Source organism: Morone saxatilis, unplaced genomic scaffold (genome assembly GCF_004916995.1).
Source record: "Morone saxatilis isolate NCDOM2014 unplaced genomic scaffold, NCSU_SB_2.0 Contig7, whole genome shotgun sequence".
Lineage (NCBI taxonomy): Eukaryota > Metazoa > Chordata > Actinopteri > Moronidae > Morone > Morone saxatilis.
The window spans coordinates 16,930,827-16,948,723 of record NW_023340246.1 but is presented as its reverse complement, the minus strand read 5'-3'; the positions used below and the strand labels follow the sequence as shown (position 1 = coordinate 16,948,723).

Here is a 17,897-nt window from a genome sequence, read left to right as displayed (position 1 = left end):
GTCTTATTTGCCGTGTAAACTGACTAACTCTGCTTTACCTGCTCCTCCATGTGAGTGTGTTGGTCAGTGTGCTTGCAGTCGTTTGGGAAAAGCACTAATATAATTTACATTCTTATTGATGTTGTACAGCTGGATCCACCCTAACCCCATCAATGCCCTCCATCTCTGTTCTCTGCCTGATTATCTAGAGTTAGTGGTTATCGTTTCCCCCCGTGGGCTCCCAAGATAAATCTGAAGGGTTACCAGATAATTAAAGGAATAGGAATAGAAACATATTTGTGTTACATATAATTATTACTGCAGTGTATTGCTGCCACGCCAGAAAAAGAAAACTGCATCAATATTTTGTTAAAAAGTGAAAAGTTTATTGTTATAACAGGATGGTTTATTAATTTAATTTAATAAAACATGTAAACTTACCATGACACTTTATAATGTGTTATAACGTTTCACATTATAACAAGATAAATAGTATAATAGGTTATAACAAGAAACATCTTCTGATAAGTTTGTATCTCCTAGTAATGTGAAAGATATCTTGGTATAAAAAAACTTTTTTGACACTGTTCATTTTTTCTTTTTCTGGCATTGGCAGCAATAAACTGTCGTAACTTTAGGTATTTAGATTATGTTTCATACTTTAGCCTCTTTAGGCCTCAGGACACCCACGATGTCGTAACCTGTGACAAGGGGTCACAAGTTAACATTGCTTAATTTTACTGGGTCACAAGCCCAAAAAATGTTGGTAACCACTGAGCTACATGATAATTTTTTCGTTTTTGGTGATACTAGTGCCTTCCTTTGGCTGTAAACTTACTAATAGCCCTGCAGTCATCCACTGTATAGACAAGGCTTTTCCCAAAGACTTTACATTATCCTGTGTGTAATAATCTTACGAGAGAAATGTTTGAAAAGTGTTTGAAAAGGAAACTGGTACAAAGTTTATTCCATGAACAACACTGATATTATTTCCTGCCGTGTACCATCAATAACAATTCAATCAATGACCCAAAGAAACCACCAGTCTGTTAAAAAAACAAACCATTTGTTTTTCACTGTGTTTCCTGACAAGTTTCCGAGGTCACAGCAAGGTTCTGTTTATGTAGCAAAAACTGCTAGCTCTGAAGGAAATGTTAGTATGCACGTGTGTGCGCACACTCAAGTATCGCGGCCCGTGTACTCGACTACATTCTCGAACGAGGTGTGTGCGTAACAAAATGTTTTAGTGCTGAGCAGACTGTTATTCTTACAGTGCCAGAATCCCCAGCTGGCAACGTTTCCCTGAACCAAAGAGCGTTTCAGGGAGAGAGAGATGTTTTTTGGATAACCACACCACAGTTTCTCTCTCTTGTGCTTCCATTAAAAACAGTCTGCAACCCTGCACTTAGTGTTACTGGACAGAGATAGAAAAGCTTGTGCTGCTCTATCTAAGAACATCTCTTGCAGGCCTTTTACTAAATGGAAAATCTGGGGCGACCTGGTAGCTCACCTGGTAGAGCTGGTGCTCCATGTACCAGGGCTGAGTCCTATGGGTTTAAATCTGACCTGTGGCCCTTTGCATGTCATCCCTTCTCCCTCTCTCGCTCTCTTTTCTGTCAATCTTTAGCTGTCCTATTCAATAAAAGGCATTCACACACTGAGGATGCTGCTTTTTCAGTTAGAATCCACAAACTTGACTGTAGGCAAATGTACTCCTTGTTCTTCTTCTTTCTAAGACGATGGACTAGTAGCTGTTTATAGGCAATTCCTTCACACACCCACAACAAAATGCCTTACGCAGACTCATATCTACCCAGCCCTCCTACATACACTGCTCTCTGAGCACACCACTGCTATTGAACAGCACACAAAAAGAGAGGTGTGCAGTCACAAGGTATCGGAGCTGCAGGGTCAGGAGAGGATGGAGATCCTTGTATATGGGCATGGAGGGGCCCTGACTTGCCTCAGCTAACCAGATTGCTGCGTCCAGTCAGGCTCTGTAATCTAATATGGGAGCACAGAGAAACAATGCATTAGGGTTTAGTCTCTCGCTCATACACCAGCTCAGTCCATTTAACCATGCAGTGAACTCAGTCATGCCAAGAATACCAGAACCGAACTAGATAATGAACTGAAAAGGCAGATAGCAACAATAACAATAAGCTGTTTTCTTCTGCTGTGACCCGTGACGTCGGGCAGGGCAAGTTAGGGATGTTTTTATGTCAACAATCTGTGACTTAATCAGTGTAGAGTTGGTGGTATAGGGAGTGGCTGAGATTAGCTTTAAGGTAAGAAAGTATTCTTCCTACTTCTCAAAAATGTGACCAGATGAGACAACAACAATGCTGACCAAGGCCTTATAATGAGATAATGCAGGAATGTTATGAGGCAGCTTCACGTGTGGGGTTATTCCTCCCATAAAAAAAAATAAAGGTGGCTGACTCAAATAAACAGGGAGCAAATATAAAAGCCTCAGCCTCACTAGAAATGTGTCCTGTCATCTGACACAGCCTGCAATTAAGATGACTAACTCTCATCGTTGCATTTAAGAGAATTGAGCCGTTTTGGCTGTGTGAGAAAAGTAAAATTCAAAAATCAAAAAGCAGTTCCTCCCACTTGTGCACAGCGATAAAAGCCACATCCGTTTGTCCTGTGGTCAGGGCTACATTTACTCAGCTGTCCAACCAGCTGCTGTAACCGAATTCACAAACGCATCTGGTCCATCTCAATTATAGACTGTTCAAGACAGTAGGAGCTTGGTGCTGCATGCAACATTATACAGTTGTGTCTTATTATTATACATGCAACCGTGTGCGTCAGAGGTGAAAGCCCTCACGTTTGTTAAAATAAACACAGGCTGAGCACTGCCACCTAGTGGTTTTCAATCAAAAACAATGGTGCAGAATTACAGAAAAACATTTGTGTTGTCAGAAATAAAACTGCATTTGCACCATGTAGAGAGAATACGCTTTATTTAAAAGTGTTAAATATTAAAAATAGATTACTCCAGCTTCATTTAAGATGAGATGTAAGGTCACAGTTCATAAACTAAACACCCTCTACCTACTAAAGAACCCTGTATGTGCAAGATTTTATTTAAGTCAATCACAAATTGCTTAATAGGTTGTCTGAGTAAAACATTATCAAGTCCTGTGTAAAACATAAAAAACACTTTATTCCCTCTTTTTACTAAACATGTCCCAGAGGCCATCTGAAGAGAGGAGTCTTGTGCTTCAACCAGCTGTGGTATCAAAGCCTGCACACAGAAAGTTCTTCCAGAGAAACCTCATGTTTCCCAGGAGAGGTCGTCCTGTTTTAGGCTGTTCCTCAGCTTCTGGGTCTCTCTGAGAAGCTGCAGGTTGTTGTGAGTGGTCCCACCTTTCTTTCCTTTCTGCTTGGGTTTAACAGGAGAAGGAGCAGGTGGCTTGATCCCGCTCGGCTTCTTCGTTTTGTGTTCCTCTGCGCGTGGCTGGCTCTGGGACAATTGGTGGACCTGTCCAGGAGCCGAAGACATTAGAAAACATTAGACACCTTAAACATTTATGGGTGAAGATCAGCTAACACTACAGACACTGGACATACTTGAAGGTCCAGTGTGTAACATTCAGGAGGGACTATTGGCAGAAATGGAATATAATATTCATAGATGTGTTTTCATTAGTGTGTAATCACCTGAACACAGGAATCTCTGTGTTTATGTTACTTTAGAATGAGCAGTTTTTAATCTACAGTAGCCCAAAACGGACAAACCAAACACAGACAGAAGAAAGGACCTTTTTTTCCGCTGCCACTTTCTTCTACACACTTCACAGCCCATCCTCATTTCCAGGTCATAAAATACAGACTTCACCCCCTATAGCCACTAAATCCTACACACTGGTTCGTTAAATTAAACACTACATGTCTACAAAGTTCCTCAATGAGGCTGGATTGTACCGAGTGACGGTTCACATACCGTCTGCTGGTGTTTGCGGAGTTTGGTGATCTGAACTCCCTTCTCTTCCATCCTGGCGACCAACCTCTCAAGTTCTCTCTGCAGATCCTGCTTCTGGTTGCGATGTTGGGTTGCATCTATCTGAGCCACCAACTCCTGATGCTCACTGACAAAAGAAAAACAAACACAGACACAGATTACTAAATGTGTAAAAGAAAGTAAAGTAAAAAAAAAACAAATACAAATCTCACTCACAAGCTCATTTGTCCTAACTCGTCCTGCAGAGCCAAGAGCAGATCAGACAGCGAGCCCAGTGACTGATCTGCTCGTTTGGGCTCCCTGTCAGGATTGTGAAAAGTAGTGGGAGATTGAGAAAAGTCCTTTTGGAGGCTTTTCTTGGCTCCACAACCAGATCTCTGCAGAGCGCTCACTCGTTCACACAGCTGGGGCTGATGGTGCTTCATCATGTGAAGTATACTTTGTATGTTGGCGTGGACTGAATGGCTCGGGCTCGTCGACTGCAACAGGTAGGGGAGATCAAAATCAATAGAAAAAAAGGGGAAACGGTTAATAATTCATGGTTTTTAGAGTTAGTGCAGAGCAGAACGGACTTACTGTTCCAGCAACAAAAGGCATTTTGTTCTGTCTGGAGGTTTTGTGCCTTGGGGGGCTTGGTGATGCCAGCTCGTTCTGTCTGGAGGTTTTCTGAGGTAGAAGATAGATTTTATCACTACTATGTGCAAACAAACAATAAGTTAATAGTTAATTAGCTTTATCAATAAGAAACGTACCTTTATGCTCTTTTTTGTTTTCTTCTTTGGCTTGATGTCTTCAGTCGTTTGGACAGACATTCGAAAGTTGATGTCCAACTCTTTCTGCAGCTGTGGACATAATGGCAATAATAGCACGATTAAAGAAAAATCAAAAAAAGCTGCGTCTGCTGTACCTATCAAGATTCTTTGTTGGCATTTTACCATTATTAGATTAGAGATAATTTTATAGGGACTAAAAGTAATTGACCTTTTATATAAAACAAAAAAGAAGTGCTTATTTTCTTAATTTATTCTAAAATATGTGCATATTTGGGATAAAGGGAATTACAGAAGCTGAGAACGACCATGCTTACAGTTATTTTTTAAGTCTGTTATGCCGTCCGATGTCTGGTTCATTTGATCACTACTGATTTCAGCCTTTAAGATCACTGTCGACTGTTTGGGACGATCATTACTGACCTGAAACAAGTTGCTACCAGAATGTACATCTGAGAGTTAACTTAAAATATTCATTTCTTGGCCATTTGATGCTATTTTGGTCAATATGAAATATTAACTGGCAAGTTATTCCTCCATGCATTGTCCATTATGTTTAACCAATGCTATATCTATAAAAACGCCATCTATGCAAGCTGGCATTGCACTGCTGATCTCTGACAAACAGTTTAAGTAATAAAAGGAAACGACTTTTAGCTTTGTTGTGATAACGGGTTCATTATCTTGTTATCTACAAACAAACAAAGTTATTTTTCTCCAGATAAATTAACTTGTGATCTCAAGATAGCCGGCTATTAAAAAAATAATTATTGGCAAAGCACGGCATATTTCGGGCTTCAGTAGAGAAAAAAACAACAAGGTAAACTTCTGATCCAAAAAGTGAGAAGTGTGCGCACACTGACTTTGTCTGCTTTCTCCTGCACAAGTTGACGTTCGTGTTCTTCTTTCAGTAGCTTTTGCTCCAGAAAGGCCAGCTTCCTCTGAAAGCAAAATTGCACTGAAGTAAGGATCTTATCATTCAGACTAATCATTTGGAAGAACTGTGAAATTACCTCTGCCAGAGTTTGGGTCCTGCTCAATTTGAGACACTCCGATTCAAGTTTTTCCAGCTTCTCGCGCTGAGATTGGGCGTTGGAGCTGCTCGGCTGCTGGTTCTGCAGTGAGGCCTAGAGGGGGGAGACCGACAGGGATTATATGGCGGCTCTGTAACATGCTTACAGTACATAGAGAGATGTAACCTAATGGAACACAGATGAGGAATAGAATTAGGATATAAACATAATGTGTTATCCTTCTGTGAGCTACAAAACTACACTTTTGGACTACCTGATTCTCCATGAGAGCATTCCTCTCCTTCTTAGCGTTTTCAACCATCTTCCTCATGTAGTCCAGCTGCTTCTCAAGAACCTTACACCGAGACTCTGCCGACTGCAGCTTCACGTCCAGCTCTGTTATCACAAACACAGAACACAGGGAAGACTTCACATTTTTATAACGCCCAAGAAGACAGCAGAGGCCTCTCCCGTTGCGCCCTCCGTCACTTACCTTTCCTGTCAGTGTTATCTGTCTCAGGCAGGCTGACCGGCTGGCTGTGCGTTGTATGAGATGCTGCGACCTGTTGATGAGCTTCATGGGAGAACTGGTGGTAGCTCTTCTCTGCTTGCTTCCTCTCCAGCTCCAGCCGTCGGATTTTCTGCTGCAGGGTCTTCAGTGCGTCAACGACAGCTTAATAAGGACGACACAAATTATAGCAGGAGGCCACCACGGCAAAAACACTGCATGAGACCAGCTTGACACAATGGCTGCACCGTACCTTTGCTGTCAATATTAGGTTTGGTCTGAGACCCCTGAGGGTCCATGCTGACGGAGGAGTGTGCAGGGAGCTGCAGCTGTCTGGGCACTGACAGTATCCTGTCTGGAGGCTGGTAATAGCTCCCAATGTAGCTGTTTTTGGAGGGCGAGTCTAAAATCTACAGACAAGAGGAGAAGGAGGAGGCTTTAGAGACAGAAGATAGCAGCAAACGTTAATGATTATTTCCATTAGTGGTTAATTGTTCAGTCGCTAAGATGGGTTCTTCTGTTTGACTCACAGTCCAATACCAAGATGATAACATGTAATATAAAAGCACCAGCAAATCCTGTACTTTCTCCTGTGTTAAAGACTTATTAAAGCATTGATTTATTGAAGCTGCAGTGAGGAGAAAGCTGATAAATACACACAAACCGTAACGCTCCTAAACGCCTCACGACCTCCGTTACAAACACGGTTAAAATACACCGTGTTATCCCAGCTTAAAACCTGCAACGACCTCCCTCCCCTCTCCCCTTATCAAACCAACCTCACTGGACGTTAAACTTTGATAAAAGCCACAAAAAAACCCCACTTTCAGACGACCCCAGCAGCTCACAGCAGCGTCAGAGAAAGTAAACAAAGCTAACGCGATAGCCACACTCGCAGCTAACGGCCGGTGGGCGACCGTTACCTGATCGTAACGAGCCTCCATCCTGTCACTCAGAGATCGATACTCGTTTCAAAACAGCTCCTGTGTTTATGTTTAATATCCTCACACCGCTTGTGTAAGTGGTGAACTGGTTTCTACGTAGATATTTCACTTTCCGACTCCTGTCCGCTTCACATCGGGCAGTCCGCACTTTTTAAATTTCCCTCCTCTTTGCCGCCCTCATCTCGGAGGTTCCGCCTCCTGCTGCTGCTTCCCAAACATTCACACTATATATAATAATAATAATAGTAATAATAATATATATACTATATATTCCAACACTTGTTTCCTTAAGGGACCCCTTTTCTATCTATCATTGATGACTAAGTGACATATTTTATACAGTTACAACGGATAAACTGTACAGTGAATTTGGTAAATATTACATTAGATGTATGTTTGTTTGTTTTTTGATGGTTTTAGGAACCTTTTATACAATTATATGTCTCTATTGTGTATTTTTTTTTTAACAATCATAAATTCTATCCAAGCAAACAATTTCATTTTGTTTTCGTCACATAATTATAGGCAGATAGATACTTTATTTATCCCGAGGGAAATTCAAGTATCCAGTAGCATACAAGAAACAAAACATACATTACATACACCTTAACAACCTTAAAAATAAAGTAAAAGATAAAAATATAAAATATTATATATAAAATTAACAGTAACAGTAATTAGACAAGTTTTCTTACACACCTTTAAATTAAGAAGGCCTCACAACCCCCCAGTGAAACTTTGGTGACCTCTAATGGGGGTCAGATTTTCAGATTTTGTCAGAGAGACACCATCTGACACTTTCATATAATTTAGATAAAATAAAAGAGTAAAGTCTAATATAATTTCCCACTTTCTGCCAACCCTGTTAAAACAATCGAGGCCTTCGCCCTCTCCACATTGGAGGGAACATTTTAGCAACATAAACTATAAAGTATTGATAACGAATCATATCTATGTCACATGTTCAAATGCATTTAATCTTTGCGTTTATAATACAGTGAGCATTCGTGAAATCAAAGATCTAAAGCCTCACAAAACTGCTGGCAGAAATATAAAGCAGGACGATAGCCAGAATAAATACTGAGAGTCACTCATCCTGCATGCAGCTTTATGGATCAGAAGTATTTTTGCCTGTTTTGATTAGAATACAGACGAACCAGTAGACTAACATTTAAAGTATTTAATCATTTCCAAACACACTGCTAAAAAAAAACTGGTGCACATGAGTGAAGAAAACACACCCTGTTATCATTTTGATTTATCCAAAGACACACATCCCCCAAAATACAGAGGACATACATGACCTCAGCGTCCTCAGTGGTAGCTATGGCCTTAAATAACACGTGTTGGAGTTTGATTACGTGGAGACACTTTAAACCAAAAAAAGTTATTGTTAAAGGCATTTTTCTGGCCTCTTGAGCTATTGTCAGTCAGTAGTGTCTGAAGCCAATCAGTCACCTTGTAAACATTTGCACAGTACGCAAAAAGCCTGCTGCAGCAGAAGGCAACATGTCTGTAGTCGTAGCAGGTGTGCTGCAACATAAAACATGTATTTTCTCTAAAACTTATTTTGGTATTTGTGTTTCTCCCAGTTTCCAGATTCGTACATCTTAAGTAGGTTTATATATTTTTTTGGTTAGAGACAACACCTTTGTCTCTAATACAGATTTACATGACATGCAGCATCACATTTTAACTTCTTTTAGACGACAATCTTCATCATTGAGTTTCAGTGTGTAGCTTTGGCAGTTCAGTTAAATGCAAATGAGATTAAACAACAAAAGCGAATCAACCCGACACGTACAATATCTCCCTCTTTCTCTCTCCTCTGCCTGCCTCTCAGTTATTTTCTGATAAACAAGAGAAAGGGGGGCTTTTGCCGACGAACTGCATGATGGGAGATGTAGTTCCGACGCGCCACCCTTTCAAAACACGGATCGAACGCAGAGAATCCAACTCCCAGGAAACCTTCCCCCAGGCGAGCTTGGCAACTGGCCTCCGACCAATCAGGTGGCCAGAATTCGCACGGACACGCCCTCAGAACGCCCACGGCCGCCTCTCATTGGCCAGCCCGCCCCGCCAATCAAATGTTCCTAGCCGTCGCCTCCTACCGTTTCGAGCTGTTTGCTGGTCTGTGCAGTGTCAAGGCGTCCCGTAAGCAGCAGACCTGCACCGGAGAATGTGGATAAAGTGAGTATTTGAGAGAGTGACACTTTTTGTTCGTGGGTCCACGGTGAAAGGTGGGGCTGTGGGTTCCTCCGCGGTTCTGTTGTACTTTACGGGTGTCTTTTGTTATTAATGGGTGCCTTGGAAAAAAACAACAAAAAAAAAAAAAAAGCCTTGACACGAAAGGAAGACAGGGACAGATTGAATGGACCTCACTTAAATGGAAAGTTGCGTTATTTGTACATTATTTTTAAATGCAAAAGCAGTTGGAGGCAGTAACACTTTAATTTCCAGATTATGATGGTTTTAACTTCAGTGCATAGTCTGGACTAAAACCAGGTTGTTTTTTGGGTTTTTTTTTGGTTGGAAGTTAACAGATCAAATGTTCAGTGTTACATTTGTCAGCTTGATCTTGGTTTAAATGCCTGTATTCCTGCTAGAGCCCGACTAATACTGGCTGTTTTAGGTCAGATTAATGCATATGTATGTGTATGTGTATGTGTATATATATATACACATACACATATAGATAAAGGCATATTTATATTTAGACATAGGTAGATAGAAAGAAGCATTTGATAAAATCTCTTGAATTCCTTTATTAAAGAACTGTGGTGAAGATCTTTACTGAGTAGGCATGATTAAATATACCATGTGTGACCATACTGTTTATACATTATACAGTGATATCAGTGTGTTAGGCCATTGTAGTATTGCAAATGAAAAATCAGAACTTCTTTGAAGCAATATTAGATTTTTACATGACTTTTTGCATCATTGTGATGTTGTCAGCTGTGTTGGATTATGTCGCGTCTGGTTATTTTATTCATAAACTCTATAAAACTATATATTTGAGCTATAAAAAAATACACATTTAATACAGATCTGACATTATTTAACAGTTGGAAAATAAACTTGTAAGTGCTGCCAGGTGCAAGTATGTCAATGCAATTTGCAACACAAATTCTTGTTGCTTACTGGCTGATATATGTGCTAATATCGGGCAATAGTAGCTCTTGCAGTGCTGTCTGACACTGAATGACATTATAGGTGCATGCCCAACCACAGTTCCCCACTAGAATAGCATTAAAATAAACATTGCTTTGGGGTTTTTTTGATCCTGTGATGTAAACCATACAATGTTTCATGTGTTACTTGTTGTGTAGCTTGTTGTAAGACAGCACAAACACTAGTCCCACATCAGAAGATGGACGTGCAGGACCAGGAGTCTCTGGGGAGATGGGACGGGCTGGGCAGCCGGGATGCCATCTCCAGAAGCGAAGCCATGGAGAACATCCGCCAGATGGTGATGAGGAAAGTGGAGGCCATCAGACCCATACCGACACCGGCCCTCTCGCCCCCAGCCTCGGGATGCCTTCCCAACAGCGACCTGAACGACATCCTGGCTCACCTTCTCATGCTCTCCAAACGGTGTCCCTTTGAAGACGTCAGGGAGCGATGCATTCGGCTCCTGCAGGCTGTCCAGGTAGGAGATTAATACAGCTTTTTATAATAAGACGTCCTGTGAGCTTTTTGTTCTGTGTTACATTAAGCTGCACCAGGCTGTCAAATGTCCTTTCATACTAGTGCTTATGGTATTGTTCTGCTGCCATCTGCTCCTGTCTTCACCTCTTCATAAGCATTACAAACAGTGCGCTTGAGTCAGAACGTTTGTGAAGACCCAATGCATGTTTTGTCAAGTGGATTACATTCAGTGACACAATGAGACACCGCAACCTAATTAACACTGAAACACTACATGAGCCAAGGCCGATCGTGTCCTTCAGCGACATGCATACATGCACAAAGAGTTAGTAGTTTGTATAAACTGTTTTACTGTACAGAAAATACACCGATATTCACCACAAATAAACTGTAATGGTGAGAGTACACACATTCAGATGGACAAAATACTGGTTTTAAAGACAAGTACAAGTATACTGCTAATAAATTATTACTCCATAATAAGATAACTTAACCTAAAATCATTGAAATGGCCACAAAAGGTTTTTTGAAAGGCTGCAGATGCAAAAAAAGATTTTAATTTCTTTGCCATGTATCACAAATTTCACATTTCACACTTATTACATTCTAATTTTAAGGATTTAATTGATGGTTACATTAAAATAACAGCAGAATAAACATTTCTTAATTGCCACAAGCAATCAATACTAAGGAGTTTAAATGCCCCATTGGTCTAATGTCCTAATAACTCCCCCCTCCCCAACCAACATACACACACACACACACACACACACACACAATAATAATAATATAGATTGCCTCAATTACCATACAGTATATAACATATACAATAAAAGTACTGAATCTTTCTGAAAAATAACATTTTAAAAGAACAATTTCCTTCCCTCTGAAGCACATTTCATGACTTTATTATATAATTTTTTATCTAATTTGCCCAAGGGCTTATATTTACAGCCACAAACTGAGTTCTGCTAATAAAAACATCCACACTGCTGAAAGCTAAGACTTATTTTTTAACTGAAACTACTCAGTAACGCCCTCCATCATCAACATTACGCCAATATAACATCCAACATCTTCATCGTTTTTTACAGTGTAGCTGATTTAACACAATCAGTATGTCCTGTCATTTCAGTTGGTAATTTAAATGCTGTTGGTGTGACCAGTGTGATATTCCACAGGTCTGTTATTAATATAATGAAAATGGGTGTAATATAACGAGGAATGGGGACGGCTGGAGGCAGACATCACACCGACCCGTGGTCTGTCTCAACCACCTGCTCACATAAATATAATATCGTTCTATCAGCTAATATCCACGCCAGCGCTGTCGGTTTGGTGGTTGGTTTGTGTTTTTGTTGTTATTGCAGATGTGGTCAAGTGTTACTTGGATTCAGGTCACAACATGTACCTGTACGTTCTGTATTCATGTTGTTGTCAGTCCTGAATGAACCATAATACCAATAAAATACATAAATGATTTAATATTCATGGATGATTAATGTTGGTGCCAAAGTATTTTCGGATTTATTATATTTTGTCAGTTAAAATTGTCATTATTTACTTGCAAAGAACAAAATATTGGCTTTATCCGGGCTTTAGCGAGGTGTTAGCTGTGGCCTTTTCCACTTAATGAGTCCTCTAATAACAAACAAAACTAAGCTTGACAACTTTTGATGGCCTGACGGGGTTGTTATTCCGAGGAAATAGACTGGTTGGCAGTGGCATTAATTCCTGTTTGTGCGGAAGTGTTTTTTGGAAGATGGAGGAGAGGGGCAGAGAGAGATGAGAGAGGGAGAAAGCTGCTTTGTGGATTTAGCAGTGCACCACAGTACACACCGTCTGGTATTTTTGAATTATGCTAAGCTGCATTTGCTGTGGGCTTGCCAAAGGGTGCATTTATGAGCCCAGTGTGGCAGCTCATGTCGTTCTGGTCCCACGGTTGAAGACTCCCCTGACCAACACACATACACACACACACACACACACACACACCTTTCTCACGTTGTCAGGGATTGAAGGGGGTAAGGGAGGGGGCTCAGGCTCAGACAGACCTCTAATTCCAGCAGATCTGCTGATTAAAGACAAAATCTTTGAAAACACAGACAGTTCTTTCCTCATGACAACCCCCTCTCTTCTAGAGGAGGAAGGCCTCCTGCTTGGTGAGAATAATGTCCTCTAATACCCTCATGGCTCGCAGAAATTTGGCCTGGAACAATATTTTGCTACTTTATGGTCCCAGTGTGCAGACACACAGTGCTGTACATTTGATCAACTGTGAAGGTGTAGCCAATAATAATTTAAAGAAATAAGACATAGGCCCTCATCCGTGGGTCCAGTGTGGTATGAAGAAAATCAAATTCAGTGGCATTTAAAAATAAGGGTTAGGGATATGCCAATGTTTAGTGGCACATGTACACACATTTAAAGCAATAGCAGGGAAATGCACTTCATATATGTCCATTAAATATGAAACTACATCTAGCAGCTAGTTAGCCAAATGTGAGTAAAAAAGCTCAAGAATGAACATGTTTCTCAAAGGTCCAGTGTTTCACATTTAGGAGAATTTATTGGCAGAAATGGAATATAATATTCATAGGTAGGTTTTCATTACTGTAGATGCCTCCATGTTTAACTATCCCGCTTCTACAGTGTAGATGCCACTAAATCCTACACACTGGTTCAATTCATCTGTTAAACCTGTGGGTTTTAATGGTGGGGCGGGTTATGTGCTAGACTATTTCCTGGTCAGGGGCGTAGTAACTTCCTGAAGTATACATTGTTTGCCTGGAAACCTTATAGTGACAACAAAACATCGGGGCTTGACTTTACATCTTGTGCTTGATGTTTTTTCTTCTGACAGAATCCGGCTTGCTGTTTTCTTTAGTTTCCAGTCTTTGTGTTTGTTAGCTACGGGTGCTGGCTGATCCTTATATCACAATGACATAAAATCAATTCTATTTAATGTAGCAAAAAGAAAACATATTTCCCAAAATGACACGTGTTGGCAAGTGCCTGGACATGGACATTTAATGCTGCACATTTTTTTTTTTCTTTGTTCTGCTTCCAGTTTCAGTTGACAAACCCATATGATAAAAAAAGAGATTCAGAAACATCGAAGGCCACAGACCCTTCTCATTGCCTCTGAGTCATTGCTTGTTTTTCAAGGCACCCTGTGCATGTGTGGGAGAAGCTGTGATCACAGTTAGAGGAATGGGCTTGTGGGCTCAAATGTTTGTGTTATGTTGCCCCAGTATTGCTGAGTCCCAGGGGTCAAGGGTTACAGGGTCGCCGGACGAAAATAGGGTTCTATGTGTGCAGGGAGGGGTTGGGTTCCCTTAAGCTGTCCTTGTGGGCCAGCTGGGGTGAACACACACACACACACGAGTCAAAATCACTTACCTATGCAATGTTGCAACATGCAGACGCTGTCAGAAGGTCATCCTGGGGCTTGTCGAGGCTTGACCTTGCTGAGCTTTATTGATCTGACGTATATATTGGAACAGAGACTGACGACGGGCGAAGACGGACGTACTACATGCAAACACAGGCTCATATGCACATACACACAAATCAAGAGAGACAATAGTATGTGTTTGTTCTGAGTCTATGAAAGGGGTGGGCAGACTCCATCGTCCCGCTCTCTCTCCGGTCACCATGTTCCCTCGCTGGATGAAAGGAGTCCAGTCTTGGGCGGCTGGACAGAGACAGAGAGGGGTTTCTTTGTGTTATGTAATTACACCATTGTGTTAGCCCTTCTACCCCTAACTTGAATTAAGGACCACTCTCAAAAGATCAACCTGTCCTTTTGAAGCAGGCTGAAGACTTGTCCACATCTGCAGCCTACACGGATTAAATGATGTAGTGAAGAATGTACAGTAAATACCAAATGGACTTAGTGTCTCTTTGAATTTAATTCAGTCCAGTTCTGAGCACATACAGTCCATTTTCAGTCTGACGTTTTTTTGCTACTGAGAATTGGAAAATGGCCGAATACAATGTGAAGTTCTTGCCAATATAGGAATTCAGAATCTTACTTTGTTAGTATTGCTGCATGTTCCATAAACTTTATTTTACTAATGTTTTAATGCACAATTAAGCAGTGTACAGAAATGCATAACCCCAGCATGTGCCTCTCATGTATTACCATAACAATAGAGTCATTCGAGTCACAGAGCTAAGTGTCTGTTTTTCTGGAAGATAAATCTTTGGCAATCTTTCAAAAGCCCAGAAGGATGTTTAAACACATTTACTGCAGTTTTGAAGGTATTTCCTGAATCCGTAAAGTCTCCTTTATCCACAAGGATAGAAAATATTTAGTTTGCTGCGCAATAAAGAAGATTTTTAACACATTTCCCAAGATGGCGACTGATTTGAATTTTATTTTCAGGCGTAGTTATATATGTCAGTTTGCATTATTTTTATACCACATTTATATATTTATGGCTTATTATTCTACAAAATGAGCAACCATCTTGTTTTAGGAAAATGGGTTAAAATCTTTTTCACTGTGCTGCATACAGAGTATTTTTTGACCCAGATCCTGCTGCTTCCACTGCTTAAAAGAAATGAGGGATGAATTTTTCAGAGATTTTTTACCAGCCATTAATTTGTCGGTTAAGCGACAGTCCCGGAGTAGACTACCGGAAGGCAAAGGCTGTGGATGTTTCAAGCTTACACTGCTCCTCATTTTTTACACATACTTATTTAGCTAATTATGGACATTTAGGATGACTCAGCAGCCCCCGTAATAAACACTTGTGTGTGATTAATTAAGTGAAATGGCTTCCTGGATCTGGCCTCCTCCCAGAATAACCCTGTCTCCACGTGGAAAGCTTGGGAGTGTCTGCAGGCCATCGGAGATGACATCAGATATTGCTTTTTCAGGGTTGATTTATTTGTTGAAGGTGCACATATTCTCTGTCATGCAGGTTTTAAAGAGCATGCATTGGCTTTTAAATGTGTGTGTCAAGACTTAAGTATGCATGGTTGGACAATTACTGTTATAAAACACAGTGTTTTCATGTATGTGAAAGGTTGGTGTTGCATGGTTGCTTGTACAGTGATTTAATTCTTTGACATATTGTTGCACAGAGTGTGATTGACTGTGGGTTAGCTTTGTTCGCAAAAAAAGCCTGTTGTCTGTATAAGCCTGTCTCAAAGATGACATGCTTGTGGTGAAACAAACCTGTCCTTGTCAACCTTGACAGACCGGAGTGTGTACAGATGCAATATTGCTTTTCTGAGAAAGAAGAATCAAAGTCCGCTTGCAGACCGTGACGTTAGTTCAGAGAACTGTTAAGGTTTTTGCTCACTGTCACTGACAAGAAGTTCTCTAACTGTTTATATATACTTTTGTGCATGAATGTGTGTGTATATGTGCCTGCTATTGTCTTTGTGAGTTTACTTTATGTTTCGGCGTGTGTTTTGTGTGCATGCCTCTAGTCCTCTCTGGGCTACCTTTGCTTACTCTGTAAATAGAGTGAGGACCCATGGAGAGAGAGCCTTGTGGTCTGGGCAGATCTGCTGGATTATGGGAGATCTCGGCTCGAACCAGGTCAGACAAATTGCATATCGAGGGGGGAGAGAATGTAGCAGCAGCAGCAGCAGGCAGTGACCTTTGGCACAGTAACTGTACAGTGAAATGCTCCGAGGAAGTGATAGAGGAATAAAGCTGTGGATTTACAGCTGCTAGCCAGCTGGGCGAGAGTGATGTGACAGCGTTGATATGGACTGGAATGGGTGTGTGTGCACTGGCAGTGTGTCTGTGGGATGTTTAATCTTACTGGCTACATGAAGCTTTATGTTGCAATTACATTGTGGCCACTTAAGGCTTTACTACACTCCTTTAAAGCCTCTTGTAATATGATTGTTTTTCGGCCCTGGTGATGCTGATACTGCTGATGATAGCTGCACATTGTTGTAGTTCTTCTTTGATGCATTTTAGCTGCAAATCTATTGCTTTTCCAAGTTGAGGTATGGTTTGGAGCTGAAATTAATCAATCAAGTAATCGATTGTTCAATAAAGAGAGTACTAATCGTCAACATTTACGATAATCGAGTGATCATTTTAGCCATTTCTTTAATGTAATTTAAACTCTGGTTGGAGCTTCTGTGAGGCGTTCTGTCATTCTGGACTGAATATCTTTGGGTTTGGGACTGTAGGCTGCACAAAACAAAACATTTGAAGACATTATTCTGGATTCTTGAAAACTGTGTTGGACATTTTATAGATCAAATGATTTATCATTTCATCTAGAAATTATTAATGAAAATACCATTGACTTTATAATCAAATTGATAGCCTTTTGGCGGTGTTCTGTGCATAGGTTTTATCCTTTATCCACAAACATGAATGAAACCCACAGTCAGAAGCTTTCTCAAAGTACAATATAAATTTAAAACCACAAGTAATTAATATACTAATAAATAAGTCTAGCACTGTACAAGAATCTGAGCATTTATGCAATATCTTGACTTTCCAGCACCAAATGCCTTCTTTGCCAGGATATTAGAGACCATTTCTAAGATGGTAAGGAAGCATATTAACACACAAGCTCCCACTTTGATCCTACAACACAGACAGACCCCAACCTTCCAGTCAGTGCGGCATGCTGCCGGGTGCAGACTAGGGAAGACTAGAGAGGAGGGGGGCATGTGGGAAGTGTGCAACTAGGTCACTGTCAATCCTGTTGTAAGCCTGAATAAATGATAAATAGCACAATTTTCCATTTTTTGTTTTGCCTTTTATTACCCATGCTGAAAAATCTCAAAAACAGTAGACAGAAAGAGAAGAATCTTTTAATTTGTTCCCTGGAAACATCATCAGTCTTTATTGTAACGGCTGCTCCACTAAAACATGAAATGGCTGTATTATCTTGGCACAGAGGGAGAGATGGGCTAGTGTTGGAAAGCCTAAGCAGTCGTCATGGTACCAGTGGCATGAGGTGCAATGATGGGGTGCGTTGGTTGACACATTACTTGGGGGTGGGGGGTGCTGGCTTGTCTGCGATTATTTCTGGCCATGCTATTCAGGAATTGAGAGGGAGAGAGGGAGAG

At 40.8% G+C, this 17,897-nt stretch overlaps 2 protein-coding genes across 4 annotated transcripts in view; one reads left to right on the top strand and one right to left on the bottom strand.

The window, feature by feature from the left end:
* Positions 1–633: 633 nt before the first annotated feature.
* On the bottom strand, positions 634–7,343 carry cep57l1 (centrosomal protein 57, like 1). Of its 3 annotated transcripts, XM_035678350.1 has the most exons (12): positions 7,167–7,343; positions 6,497–6,653; positions 6,229–6,408; positions 6,010–6,131; positions 5,736–5,849; positions 5,586–5,663; positions 4,705–4,794; positions 4,529–4,618; positions 4,169–4,431; positions 3,935–4,079; positions 3,358–3,472; positions 634–1,983 (listed from the first exon to the last, which is right to left on the bottom strand). In XM_035678350.1, the coding sequence occupies exons 1-12, from the start codon at positions 7,185–7,187 to the stop codon at positions 1,970–1,972; spliced, it is 1,389 nt and encodes a 462-aa protein (XP_035534243.1). In that variant the 5' UTR covers positions 7,188–7,343; the 3' UTR covers positions 634–1,969. The 3 variants fall into 3 exon arrangements, with proteins under 3 accessions (XP_035534243.1, XP_035534244.1, XP_035534242.1); XM_035678351.1 differs by lacking the exons at positions 634–1,983; positions 7,167–7,343 and adding an exon at positions 7,023–7,130 and having other exon boundaries at positions 2,763–3,472; XM_035678349.1 differs by lacking the exon at positions 634–1,983 and having other exon boundaries at positions 2,766–3,472.
* A 1,940-nt stretch (positions 7,344–9,283) lies between these two features.
* sesn1 (sestrin 1) overlaps positions 9,284–17,897 on the top strand; it is a 55,978-nt gene continuing 47,364 nt past the window's right edge. The window contains exons 1-2 of the mRNA XM_035678809.1: positions 9,284–9,377; positions 10,520–10,839. Coding sequence (XP_035534702.1) covers positions 10,561–10,839 — 279 coding nt within the window. The 5' untranslated portion in view covers positions 9,284–9,377; positions 10,520–10,560. The remainder of the gene's footprint in view (positions 9,378–10,519; positions 10,840–17,897) is intronic.